The sequence below is a fragment of the Rhinolophus sinicus genome, linkage group LG07 (assembly GCF_036562045.2).
Source record: "Rhinolophus sinicus isolate RSC01 linkage group LG07, ASM3656204v1, whole genome shotgun sequence".
Classification (NCBI taxonomy): Eukaryota; Metazoa; Chordata; class Mammalia; order Chiroptera; family Rhinolophidae; genus Rhinolophus; species Rhinolophus sinicus.
The window spans coordinates 25,594,129-25,608,251 of NC_133757.1; the positions used below are offsets into that span (position 1 = coordinate 25,594,129).

Consider the following 14,123-nt stretch of genomic DNA (forward strand, 5'->3'; position numbering starts at 1 on the left):
GGCTGTCAACCATAGGCTCCTAGCTCCTGGCTGAGAATGGACATGTGACCCAGCCTGGGCCAATCAGAGCCCTTCCCTGGGTTTTTCACATTGGAACTGAAGAAAGCAAGCATCTCCACTCTGCTGAAGCTGAGATGGCAGGCTGAGAATGTTGCCATAGGTCAAGCCTTGTGAAGCAGGATGGTGTGACAGAATGAGGACAACAGACAGAGAAAAAGAAAGAGGGAAGGAGAAATGAAGTCCTGACAACCTCTGGTCAGAACCCTGGTTCCAGTCACCCCAAAGCCTACCTGTCCCCTTGCTGTTCTGGCATTTGGACATCTGAACTAATCAATTCTTCAGCTGGTGCTGATGGAGTGTTCGGCATGAGCAACCAAGGAATCCTGATTAACACCTCCTCTGTCCGTCGCCTGAGTCCCACCTTTGATAGTTTATGGAATTTCTGCCGCCCTGCCTTCCTCTTTTCTTCAAACAAACATGCATTGAGGAATGGAGTCATGGCTGTCATCATCATCGTCACCAAACATACCTGAGCACCTGTCTTCTCCGGGCATTGTCCCAGGTATAGTGGGGGACAGAGCTGCAAATGGCAGTATCTGCCTTGTGGGTGCTTCCATGCTCATCAAAATACAAGAAATTCCAAGGGCACAGAGCACATGCTGAGCACGGATCTTTTTAAGAACAAGGCATAAATCAATCCGTCTGCATGGAGTTTTTACAGAACAGACACTCATCACTGCAGATTATTCTGACCTTTTGGTGCCAAACATTCCTTTCATGAAAAACCATCCTTCTTTGCACTCTCTTTGTGGGATTTTCTCCAGCCTGGTTAGCTGCTAACTCAGGATCAAATTTGTTTTTGTTTTCTGGGATGGATGCCCTTTCCAGACTTATCCAATTTACTTTCCTGTAAAATCCCCAGCCCCAGATTTCTCACCAGGCCTAGAACTCTCCCATTACCAAAGTCTCCATTCCTTTAAGACCTAGATTCTGGATACATCCTATTCCAGAATATAATCTGTGAATCTCCTGTTTGAATGCCTTCCCATAGTTTTCTGGTCACACTTAACTTCAATGGCTTTCAAAGAATTAAATGTGTAAGAAAATGGAAGAGAGCATTACACACATCTCCAAAAAAAATTATCTATGTTCAAAGTTGTACATTAAAAAATGGGAAACAGATATGGCTAGAAAGGAAAGAAGGAGGAGTAGAAAAACTGGTTTCTGGAATCCTTGTATTTCTTATTACCCTTCCACCCTCATTCTCTCCACGGACCCTCAGATATTCTGAGACGCAAGTGTCAACCCAACAGATCAGGCCTCCCTTGGAAAGACTTACTTAATGTAAATTCAAATGGTTATCCTACAGAATTCCACTGATTATGAATAATACTTTTTCCTACTTTCCAGGAGGAAAATTTCTCTTCCCCTTAGGTCTGAAATGATTGGTTATCATTATTGACTTTCTTTTCCACAAATTTAGTAGCTTAAAAACAATGTATCATTTCTCACAATTCTGTGGGTCCGGAATTTGGGCAGATTCAGCTGGGTGGTTCTTCTGTTCCACGTGACGTTAACTGGTGTCACTCAGCTGCATTCAACTGTTGCCTGAGCTGGGGTGGAAGGCCCACAAAGTCTTCACTCACATATCTGGTGCCTCGGTGCTTTTCTCCATGGCCTCTCCGTGGGTCTAGATTGGGCTTCCTCAGAGCATGGTGGTCTTAAGGTAGTGAAATTTCTAACGTGATGACTGGCTTCTATCAGAGACTAAGTGGAAGCTGATAGGCCTCTTAAAGGCTAGGCCCAGAACTGGCCCAATATCACTTCCACCATATTCTGCTAATTGAGGCCAGTGACAAAGCCAGCCCAGATTCAAGGGGAGGCAAAAGAGATTCCACCTTCTAATAGGTGGAGTAACGTGTGCATACAGAGAAGAAAGAAAATGATGGCAGCCATCTTTGGAGACCATCTACCACAGCCCTTTAACCACTTCACTCACTTAGAGAGGACATGCTCTTGCTCATTTATTAGCCTCAGATAAAGCCCCATCTAGAGAACACTGTTTTGATAATGATCACTTAGAACTTGTAATATATCCATAATACAAGGCTGACAACCCTTTAAACCAGGGATTGGAAATTTTTCTGCAAAGAGCCAAATGGTAAATATTTTCAACTCTTGAACCATACAGTCTCGGTTGCAACCATTCAACTCTGTTGTGGGGCAGAAGCAGCCATAGATAATATGTAAATGAAGAGCAATGAGCACATCTGTATTCCAATAAAACTTTGGCCACAAGATGCATTGCTTCTCTATGATAATATCTCTAAGTCCTGTTGATATTTCCATGACTTTGCATTTTCCTAGGGGTCTGTTTGTCTCCATAGTTCTGCATATTCTCTTTTCTGGGTCTCTTTTTCTATATGAGCTAGTCTCTATGTGTTTGTGTGTGTGTGTTTTTCTCTGTGCTCAGGGCTTCAGTACCCTTTAATTTCCATTTGTGTATATTCTTGTGTGTCTCCATCTTGCATTCTATATATATATATATATATATATATATATATCTGTCTCTTCTTTCTGCCCTGTCTCTCTCCCCTGACTATAATCTTGACTAGCTATATATTTCTTTATGATTTTCCTTTTTAATGAAAACAGTCCTCTATTTTAAATTTTCAGAATAGCATACTTTATATGTATTTCAAATTAAAAAAAATTAATTTATGCACAGTGAGATAGCATCTGTAAATTACTTAGCACAATATCAAGTATATAGTATGTACCCAGTAATTCATGCATCTTCATATCTGGCTTCTCTTTATGTAGCTACCTAAGAGATTTTTTTTTTTTCTGCATAGGTCAATGATTCTCAACAGAAAAAAAGGTGGATCCTCTGTATCTCTCTATAGCATTTTGTTATTCTCGCTCACCCTTACCCAGCACACCAGTTCTTGGCCTCCTCTTTGCCATCACTATGTTTATACATATCTTTTGGGAACTAATGAAAGTGGAGAGCCAAAGACCAATCAAGACTCATTCAACCTTTTGGTCAGCTACCCAGTGACATTCTGGTACTTTCCACAGGTTCCTTTTCTTTCATTTACTCTACAAGTATTTATTGAGCACGCATTATGCTCTAGGTGATGGGGAGATAGAAGTAAACAAAACAGACACAGTCCCTGCCCTCAGGAAGCCGGGAGACATAGTCAATAAATAGGTAACCAAACAAAAATGGGACAGTGGATACAGTGGTTGGAACACCGAGGAGGCGATTTCTCTGAGATGCCTTTCAAGGTGAGACCTAAAGGATGATAAGAAGCCAGCCATGGGACAAAGCAAGAAGCAAGTGGTGGGAGAGTGTCCTAGTCAGAGGGAACAGTCTTGTGACAGGCCCGGGGACAGGCCCGTGACCCTGCCTGCTGGAATGTTAGGAGCTGAAAGAAGACTGGTGTGGCTGGAAGAGGTCAGTGAGGTGGGCAGTAGACCAAGGTAGGCTCCTAGTTCAGGCGTGATAAGGGTTCCGGGTATCATTCTGCCATAATGGGGAGCCACCAAAATGTTTAAAGCAGCATGGCCAATCTGATTTGTATATTAAAAAGATGACTGGCTATGGTGTGGGGGGGATAGATTGACAGAGGTAAGTGAAGAAACAGAGAAAGGAGGCTTTCCAGAGATGGTAGCTCTGGGGGGGGGCAGGGTGCGTGGGGGAGAAGAAAGAGGGTTTGAAAATTTTTCGAGGTAGAAATGACAGGATTGGCTGATAAATTAATTGTGAAGACAAGGGGTGGGAGAACCCAGGCAGCACCAGGTTTCAGGCTTTAGTACTTGGGTGCCCGTTGCAGGGCACAGGGGGCATGAGCAATCAATAGTTCCATTGGAGATGGCTGTGGAGGGCTACAAGGAGAGACGTCAGGTAGGCAGTCAGATATATGAATCTGGGTTTGGACTGGGGATTTGGATTGGAGATATAGATTTGGGAGTTGTCAGTCATGGGAATGTACATTATCCCCTAGTGAAAGGTCACAGAGAGAGGAGAAGGGGGCCTAAGGCTAGGCCTGGGGTCTTCAACATTAAGAAGGCAGGGAGAAGAAAAGCACACATTCCTGGAGCTCCAAGATGGCGGAGTAAACACTGTGCCTGCTTCCTTCCATGAACACATTAAAATAGTTTACAACTGAATTATAGAACATTCAACCTGGAGAATCATCTGAAGTCTAGCTGAACAGAAATTTTATAACTAAGGATATAAAAAAAGAAACCACATCGAGACTGGTAGGAGAGGCGGAGACGCGAAACCGGCTATCCCCAAACCTCCAGGTGGCGGTTGAGAACCAAGAGGGATATCTTGGCCACGGAGGTTCCCCCCAGAAGAGGGTCTCTGGTCCTGCTCCCCACATAAGAATGCAGGATATGGTGAGACCAAAAAGGAACACCCACGGAGCCATGGATAAGGGGTTCATACCACTATATTCTCGCCGGTGGCCGGGTTGGAGACACAGAAAACAGGAGCCACATGATCCGCAACCTGCTGTCTGCTTCTCTGCCCACCCATCAACCAACCAACCTCACTTGCTAACTGCAATTCGTGCTTGCTAGCTAAGCCACGGCAGTTATATCAGTGGCTAATGGCTAACCGGTAACAGCTGATGGCCATCTACTACCCGAGCCAGCACCTTTCCACAAGAGGCCAAGAGCCTGGAAATTGCCTTCTGGGACTCTGTCCCCACACCAGCCACAAACAAGTATCCTCAGCCTATAGCACTGGTGCCAGGAAGAGGAGCCTCACAACATTTAGCTGTGAAAACAGTGGGAATTCTGACCATCTGGGAGGGACAGAAGGCTGTGAAAAACCCAGACGGTCTCTTAAATGGTCCGCGCACAGACTCTCGCTCGCAGGCACTTACCTTGGGCTCCAGCGAAGGGACAGTAACTCGGAGGGTGTCGGAGACCTCTGGGAGGCAGACAGAGGTGTGTGGCTTTGTAGGGAGGGCTGAAGGACAGTCGCCATTTGCCCTGTATGGAACCTTCTCTCATGCGGCTGGGCAGGCCGGCGCCATGTTTCCTATGTTGAGCCCGCCCCCACAGGCCAAATCTGAATCTGATTGGCCTGGTGAGCTCCACTCTCTCCAACCTTCTGACTCACTGGGATCCAACTCGCCCAACACCAGAGGCACTTTCTCTATGAGGAGCCAGCTCTGCCCAAATTGCACTCTTTCTTGGAAAACTATCAGAGTCTACGGGTCCAAAGAGGGTGGCAACTGGCCTCCATGTGCTCTCAGACTTTTGCTGAGTAGCTCCAGGCTCAGCACTAGCGCCAAACCAGAGTCTACATTAAACTTGACCACAACTCTTCCCACTCTAGTGACTCCCTGAGATCCCATCTCACCCAACTTGTATACCACATGAGGCTTTATCAGTGGCTGAATCTTAAGGGAGCCGACAGGTGGCAGCTGGCCTCGGGGTATCCTGGCATTTTGCAGAGCTACCCCAGGCCCAGTGCAGGTGGCAGATGTCCCCTGTTCACAGCGTGGCCTCCCCCACTTGCCTCCAGGGTTAGCACAGGCAGAAAACAACTACAGATTGCGTTGTAGCTCCTACCAGGTAGTCCCTGGCCAGTCACAGGCTGTAAGTGACCTGGGCCTGCACCAGAGCCCCTCCCAAAAGGCCCCAGAAACAACAAACTTGGAGGTTGGATCAGACCACAGCAGAGCACCGCCCAATTAGTCCCACAAGTGGCACACCCAAAAGGCAGTCTCAACAGGCACTGGAGCCCACTGGGGTAAATCCCACTCAGTGGAATAAGGCCCCTGCACAGCAACCCATAAGCTGCGGATGTGGCCAAACCCCACAGCCCATCAGCCTGAGGGTCAATCCCACCCACTAATGTGCCAACAGCAATCAAGGCTCAATTATAACAGGAGGGTACACACAACCCACACAAGGGACACTCCTGGAGCACCAGGCACAGGTGACCAGGGAGACAGTGTCCGGGCCCCACAGGACACTTATTGCATAAGGCCACCTGGCCAAAACTAGGAGACATAGCAGATCTACCTAATACACCAAAACAAATAGAGAGGCTGTCAAAATGAGGAAACAAAGAAATATGTCCCAAATGAAAGAACAGGAGAAATCTCCAGAAAAAGAGCTAAATGAAATGGAGGCAAACAATCTACCAGAGACAGAGTTCAAAACAATGGTTATAAGGATGCTCAAGGAACTTAGTGAGAACTTCAACAGAGAGATATCAAGCATAAAAGACATAGAAACCATAAAAAAGAACCAGTCATAAGTGAAGACTACAAGAACTGAAATGAAGAATGCACTAGAAGGAAACACTAGTCGACTAGATGAAGCACAGGATCAAATCAGCAATTTGGAATACAGGGTAGTAGAAAACACCCAATCGGAACAGCAAAAAGAAAAAGAATCCCCCAAAATGAGGATAGTTTAAAAGACCTCTGGGACAACGTGAAGCATAACAACATTTGCATCATAGGGGTAACAGAAGGAGAAGACAGAAAGCAAGGGATTGAGAACCTATTTGAAAAAATAATAACTGAAAACTTTCCTAACCTGGTGAAGGAAACAGACATACAATCCAAGGAAGTGCAGAGAGTCCCAAACAAAATGACCCCAAACAGGCCCACACCAAGACACACTGTAATTAGAACGGCAAAGGTTAAAGACAAAGAGAGAATCCTAAAAGCAGCAAGAGAAAGGCAACTAGTAACTTATAAAGGAGCTCCCATAAAATTGTCAGCTGATTTCTCAACAGAAACTTTGCAGGCCAGAAGGGATTGGCACAAAATATTCAATGTGAAGAAAAGCAAGGACCAAGATTACTATACCCTGAAAAGCTATCATTTAGACTCGAAGGACAGATAGAAAGCTTCCCAGACAAGAAAAAGCTAAAGGAGTTCATCACCACCAAACCAGTATTACAAGGAATCTTAGAGGGACTTCTTTAAGATGGGGGGGGGGAGATCAAAATTATGAATAATAAAATGGCAATAGCTATGTATCTATCAACAATTATTTTCAATATACATGGAAGAAACGCTCCACTCAAAACAAAACCCCTACGTATGCTGTGTACAAGAGAATCACTTCAGATTGAAAGACACACACAGACAAAAAGTAAAGGAATGGAAAAAGATATTTCATAAGAATGGATACGAAAAAACAAAACAAAAAACTGGGGTAGCAATACTTATACCAGACAAAATAGACTTTAAAACAAAGGCTATAACAAGATACAAAGAAGGACCCAGTAATGCCACTTCAGGGTATTTATCTAAAGAAACCCAAACATTACTACAAGGGGACATGTGCATCCATATGTTCATTACAGCATTGTTTACAATGGCTAAGATGTGGAGGCAGCCTGGGTGTCCATTGATGGATGAATGGATAAAGAGGCGGTGGCACATATATACAGTGGAATATTGCTCAGCCATGGAAGAGAATGGGTTCTCGCCATCTGTAGCAGCATGGATGGACCTGGAGGGTATTGTGCTGAGTGGAGTATGTCAGACAGAGAAAGACAGATGCAATGTGATTTCACTTATATGTGGAATCTAAAGAACAAAATAAACAAAGCAGAAACAAACTCATAGATACAGAGAACATATTGATGGTTGCCAGATGGGAGGCAGTTTGGGGGTGAGTGAAAAAAGGGGTAGGGATTAAGAAGCACAAGTTCGTTGTTACACAGTAGTCACGGGGATGTAGGGTGTAGCATAAGGAATATGGTCAATAATAATGTAATGTATAATCAATAATATTGTAATAACTATGTATGGTGTCAGATGGGTACTAAATTTGTTGGGGTGATATATGGGAAGGGATTGGGGGCAGGGTAAAAAGGGGGAAGGAATTAAGTACAAATGAGATATAAAATAGTCATGCAGATATATAGTAAAGCATAGAGAATATAGTCAATATTATGGTAATAACTATGTAGAGAGCCAAATGAGTACTAGACTAATCAGGGGTGTCATTTCTTAAATTATACAAATGTCTAACCACTAATGCTGTACACCTAAAATTAATATAAAATAATATTGAATGTCAACTGTAATTGAAAAATTTTAAAGGGAGGGAAAGGTGAAGCGGAATAAGAGGTGCAAATGTCCAGGTATAAAACAAGTAAGTCATGGGGATGTAATGCACAGCATGGGGAATATAGTCAATATTGTGATAACGTGGTTCAGTGTCAGATGGTTGCTAGACTTTCCATGGTGATCACTTCTTTAGGTATATAAGTTTGAATAACTATGGTGTACCCCTGAAACTCACATAATATTGTATGTTAACTATATTGTAATAAAAATATTTTTAAAGGCATGAAAAAAGGAAGGCAGGGAGGGGAGGAAGAATCTGCAAAGGGGAGAAGGAATGGAACCAGAGAGAGAGGACAACCAGAGGGGGATGGCATTCTCAGAGCCAAGAAAGCAGAGTGTTTTAAGAGGGAAGTGGTGCGGTGCAGGCTGAGAGTGGGCCACTGTGCCAAATACAGCTGAGAGGCTGAGGGAGATGAGAATGGAAAAGGCCACCTTTCAGTGGCTCCACGAAAGCCACCGATGACAGTAACAAGAGCGGCTTTGCTGGAGTTAGGAGGGTGGGGAAAGTGGATTGAGTGGGTGAATGGGTGGTGAGAAAGTGGAGACAGCTTGTGAAGACTCTTTGAGAAGTTTAGTTATAAAGGGGAATAAAGAAATACACCCTTAGAAGATGAGAGATCAAGGATGGGGTGTTTTTGAATGAGTGTGTTTGGAAAGTCTCAAAATGATCACGGGAGAGTGAGATTATGCCTCGGTTTATTTCTTGTTTTGTTTCGTTTATATAATGATAACATACCATTGTGTAACTCTTCACAGTTTACCAAGTGTTGTCACCTCTTTTATCCTGTGAGGTATGTAGCAGCCCAAAGTTATAGATAAGGACACTGAAGCTGGAGAAACTGAGTGACAAGTTCAAGGTCAGAGTCAAAAAGTGGCAGGGCCAGCAGCTCACGCCCAGGCTGCTCTGGGCCTAAACCCTCGGTCCCTCCCTGTCCCCAGCCGTCCTGTCCCACTGGACTGGCACCAGCACTGGACAGCCTTCACACAGCATAGGATGTACCTTCCTGGTATCTTTCAAGCAGATTTTCCAGGTGAGCTAATCACCTCTGCCTGCTGGCCTAGCCCTGGATACTATGATTTCACATCTACTTTTCAAGAACACGGGACCCTGTCCGTCCCACTTCCTAACCCCGGTAAACTGAGTTTCAAAGCCTCCTGCATTCCTAGAAGTACCTAACAATCTGTCACAGAGGGGAAACGTGAAATCCCACATACCACACATCCAGCTCTCCAGGCCTGCCGGTGTGGGGACTGTCTCCCCAGAGAGACTATGACTGGGTTAGTGACTGTGGCTAACCTCTGTACCTTAGTAAAAGTACCTACAGATGTCCCACATCTGTCAAATCCTAGGATTGTCATGAGGATGAAATGAGATGTGGGTGTAAAGTGCTTAGAAGGATGCTTGGCGCCTCGTATTTGTATTTATTGACTCATTCATTTACTCACTCACTCACTCACTCATTCTTGCACTGGACAGCCATTTGTTGGGCCCCTTCTGTATTTCAAGCCTTGCTGTAGGCACAGCAAATTCAGAGATATACCCACATGGTTCCAGGCTCAAGAAGTATATGTTTTAATGAAGCAACTGATGTTGGAACACAGACCACTCTGCCCTCCCAGGAATGAGCAAGGTGCAAAAACGCTGTGGGTATGAGAGACGAGATCACATCCAGCCGAGGTGGAAGTTAGGCAGGCTTCAGGGGAGGGCAGGAGGGTGGGGAGAACATTCTTCATGGAGGGGGCAGCTGCAACTGAGCAAAGTCACAGAAGCCAAAAAGGGTAGAGCCTATTCAGGGGATGGAGAGGAAACCAACTGGAACATCAGCTCTGAGCAGAAGATGGGGAAGGAATAAGCTGTATCCTGGGTGAAGATTGTGAGAGCTCAGGTGTCAGTCCAGTTTGACTGACAGCAAAGGGCAGCCTGGGTGAAGGGGAGGAGTAGCAACTCCTTGCACTGCCCCCAGCCCTTACCATGCATTGTCAAGAACGCTACCTGGCAGCTGTTGGTCTGGCTTTGTGTCTGTGGTCCTACGACAGGTGTGGGTGGGAGGGAAGGGGACAGAGTGTGGGGTTCCTTCCAGGCTTCCGTGTAGGTTGGGTAGAAATCCACAGTGCTCACTCTGTAACAGATGGAGGAATTTCAGCCAGCACAGCAACACCACCCCACATTCCCCTAAGCAGTGCCCTGGAACTAGCACCCCTAATATCTTCAAAGAAAAGATGATCCAGGGCCATCTGCTCCGCCAGGGCCACCACCACCACAGGTGCAGGGACCTTGTGTACACGCCCACCATCCCAGATTCAGGGTAAAAGGGCTGGCTTCCAATAAATGTGGGAACCATGGCCCCTCACCTCCCACTGGGAGCTGGCTCCAGGGGATGGTAAAGACATTCCAGGAGGCCAGAGGGACAGGGGATGCAAAGGAGGGCTGTCAAGGTTGGACCTTATATGGTGGCTCCCACCCATCGCCTGGGGGAGAACACTCTTGCTCTCCCCATCTCCTGAGGCTAGAGCTGGACCTGTGGACGAGAGACGCAGACCCAGACGACCCCACAGAGCTGCTAGTTCACGGCCTCTTCAACGCTGAGCTGCTAGTTCACGGCCTCTTCAACGCTGGCTCTGGCATCCCTGATCTAAATGTTTGCTGGAATGGGATACATAAAATAAAATGCATCAACGTAGAAATGGTCAGGTTGAAACTGAGCGAGGAGAGCCCAGAGGCCCGTCCCTACCGCCCCATTTGTCCACCAATGTTGTGACCTTCTGATTTCGTCCAATTCTCTCATTTTGCGGAAGAGAAACCCAGAACCTAAAGAGAGGCAATGACCAGCCAAGGTCACAAAACTAATCTCTGGCAGAGTCAAGACCTGCGAAAAGCAAATCAAATCAAGGAAGGGGAAGCTCTTTATAAACTGTAAAGTGTTGTAGAAACATAGGCTTATCATCTCCACTATTTAAATGAAGTCCTCGATCACTTCTCAGAGTCACTACTTTAGAGGAGGCTGCCGGGGAAAAATGCAGAGGACTAAGTGTGTTGGCATCACAGGCAACCTGGAAAGAACACAGGGTGTGGACCCTAGAGATGGTGGGAGGCCCAGTGCTGCCACATACGAGCTGTGTAACATTTGCCTCTCTGACCCTCAGTTTCTGTTTCTAGAAAAATGCCTTACCTACCTTCTTTCAGGGGTATGTGGGGTTCAGGGGAGACAACGCAGGTTAAAGTGCTTGTAATGAGGCCCAGCACACTAAGAGTATAGTTTCCTGTGAGAAGCAGTAGGTACGGAAGTAAACAGAAGACCCAGAGGCTTGGAGGACTAGTGTTTAGCATCCAGAAGGCACTTCCTGTCCCTGGGGACTGGAGCCAGCTGCTGACGGTACTGGAACCCAAGTGTTCTGTCTCTTCTGTCTAGACGCGTCCCATAGGTCATGCTGCACCCTCCACACACCACCCTCAGACACTCTTTGTCAAGGAGTCTAAGACATGACCTTCCATCACCAGGTGCTGACTCAGCCCCAGTGAGCTCCATCTCCCCTTTCACACACTGTGGATGCCAGAAGGCACCCAGCCAGTTATGCAGCCTCCCCCAAACTTCCCCGGCTCTGTATCTCAGTGACAAAGGAGAGGGCCAAGTTGGATCTGTTTTAGGACAGCAAGAAGTGATTGCTCTCAAAGACCTTGGAGAGTTCTTCCCGCCCTCTCCCAAGTGTTCTCTGCTGGGGACCATCCAAAGGCTGGCAGTTCGACTCACTCAGGATGTACATGCTTGGGTTAAAACAAAGGCAGGAGGCCGGGGATTAAAGGATAGGGGTTGGCTGGGTTCCTTTGGAGAGCATGGCAAGCCGCTGGAGCGGGAGGAGGCCTTCACATTCATGGCTGTGCTGTGTGGGGGTGACCTTGGGCATGCCGCTTTCCCCAGATGGAAAGGCAATGGGAAGAAACCGACCATGGGAGACTTAAGCCCTTATGACTCGGACACGAGCTCTGATGTCTCATTTATTTAATCGTTCAACAAGTATTTATTGAGCACTTTTTGTGTGCCAGGCAATGTTCTAGGCCTTGCGGAACAAAACAAAGTTCTGCCCTCGGCAGAGCTAACATTCTAATGGGATCAGACAGAGAAGGAACAGATAAACAAGAAGATAGAGGCTGGTAGTACAAACCGTGGGGAAAGAGCAGGGGAGAGCAATAAGGAGTGCAGCTTTCAGGAATGTGGGCAGGAAGGCCTCACTGGGAAGGAACAATAAAGCCAGGGCCTGAAGGAGGTGAAGGAGAGGGAAAACCCGGTGGACATCTGGAGGAAAACCCTCCTGGGCAAAGAGAACAGCAAGTGCAAAGTCCCTGAGGCAAGACCATGCCTGGGGGCCATGTGGCTGCAGGAGAGAGAGACGGGAGAGATCAGGACTGATGAGAATTGCGATCTTTTATTTTTGAGTTTCATAGAAAAAGAAATCCACCTAGCAGGTCCGCCTAATGACTTTAGATGTTTTCATAATCTCCTGTCTGAGATGTTAATTTCACATTACTGTTTAAATGCTGGGCCTTTCTGTCATTCCAAACCTCATCGACAAAGCCTCTGCTCCTCCAAGGCTCATTCACACAAGGGCTCTTGGGATAGCAGAAAGGACCTGGGTTTGAGTCCCAGCACCTGACACTTGCTAGCTGTGTTACTTTGAGAAGAGCCTTAGTGACCCTGATGAAGCTCATCAGTTGCCTCATCTGTAAAATGGGTTAATAATACAGCCTTCCTCGCATGATTGTGGTTAGATTTAAATTAATGAGATCATAAATATGAAAGTGCCTTTACATTGACATGAGCAAGGTAAATGTCTGGGAGGTTCTTGTTTTCTTCAGCATAGCCTGTGGTAAGGGGGTTATCATGGGCTGCCCACTCCCCTCCACTACCCTGCTCCTTGTATTGTGTCCCATGTGGGCCCAGTTGACTCTCACTTTGCCTGAGTCCATGTCTGATTCAGGGACACTTGTCAAACACCCAGGGACTTCCAAGGTGAGGCTGCTGAGGCTCCCTGGGAATGCTGTGGGGCTGAATTGCTCCCTGCTGACCTCTCTAGACGACTCCAAGGTTAGGTGGAACTGGGTGGCCCAGCTGCTCCTCCCCAACATCCCCTCCGCCTCCCCCTCCAGGTACAATGGCCCCAACCTGGTTCTGAAGTATGACCGGGCCCAGAAGCGGCTGGTGAACATCGCGGTGGATCAGCGCAGCTCCCCCTACTATGCGCTACGGGACCGGCAGGGTAACGCCATCGGGGTCACAGCCTGTGACATCGACGGGGATGGCCGTGAGGAGATCTACTTCCTCAACACCAATAATGCCTTCTCAGGTAAGGGCTTGGGGCATCGGGCCTTTTCCTGCTTCCTACCTTCTTCCTCCCAGCAGCCACTGGGGGCAGGGCCTTAGGGACCCTGGCCTTCCTCAAGCTACCATGACGGGCTCCCCCAGGGATAGTCCCCTGCTGGCTCCAGGACCTCACTCAGTCCCAGCAGGAGGACCCTGTCTTCTCTTGCACACAAAGCTTCGTCTCATCTCCCAGTCCCTGGGCCTGGAGACGGGGGGCCTTGAGCAGAGACCCAGGCCTGACCTTCTGACTTTCTGTCCTCTTCCACCCCCACCCCCAAGTCTGAGCAGCCCCCAGTCCTCCTCGCCCCTCCCCACTCCTTCCCCACTGCTCCTGCCGGGCTTAACCACTCAGCATTTCTCACCCAAGTGGCCACCGTAATAGAGAGATGGCCCCCTGGAATTGCCCTCCAGACTGCTTCAAGGGGACCTTTCTAAAATCCTTTGAAATCCTTCCGGGGCCCCACAGATTTTAGCTGAACTCATTCATTCACTCCACAAATTCCTGCCGAGCGCCTACCCCATGCTAAACTAGAGATACTAGGTGCTAGGGATACAACTCGGAGGAAGAAAAACCTTGAATTCATGGAGTCTTTCCAAGCCCAGAGCATCCATCCGAGTCACCTGGGGGTCTTGGGTAAATGCA

The 14,123-nt window shown here is 47.1% G+C and overlaps 1 protein-coding gene across 5 annotated transcripts in view; it reads left to right on the forward strand.

The window, feature by feature from the left end:
• Window positions 1-14,123, forward strand: part of CRTAC1 (cartilage acidic protein 1) — a 152,207-nt gene that overhangs the window by 66,980 nt on the left and 71,104 nt on the right. For all 5 annotated transcript variants that reach the window (XM_074339248.1, XM_074339250.1, XM_074339249.1 and 2 more), the window contains exon 3: window positions 13,267-13,463. In XM_074339248.1, the coding sequence (XP_074195349.1) occupies window positions 13,267-13,463 (197 nt within the window). The remainder of the gene's footprint in view (window positions 1-13,266; window positions 13,464-14,123) is intronic.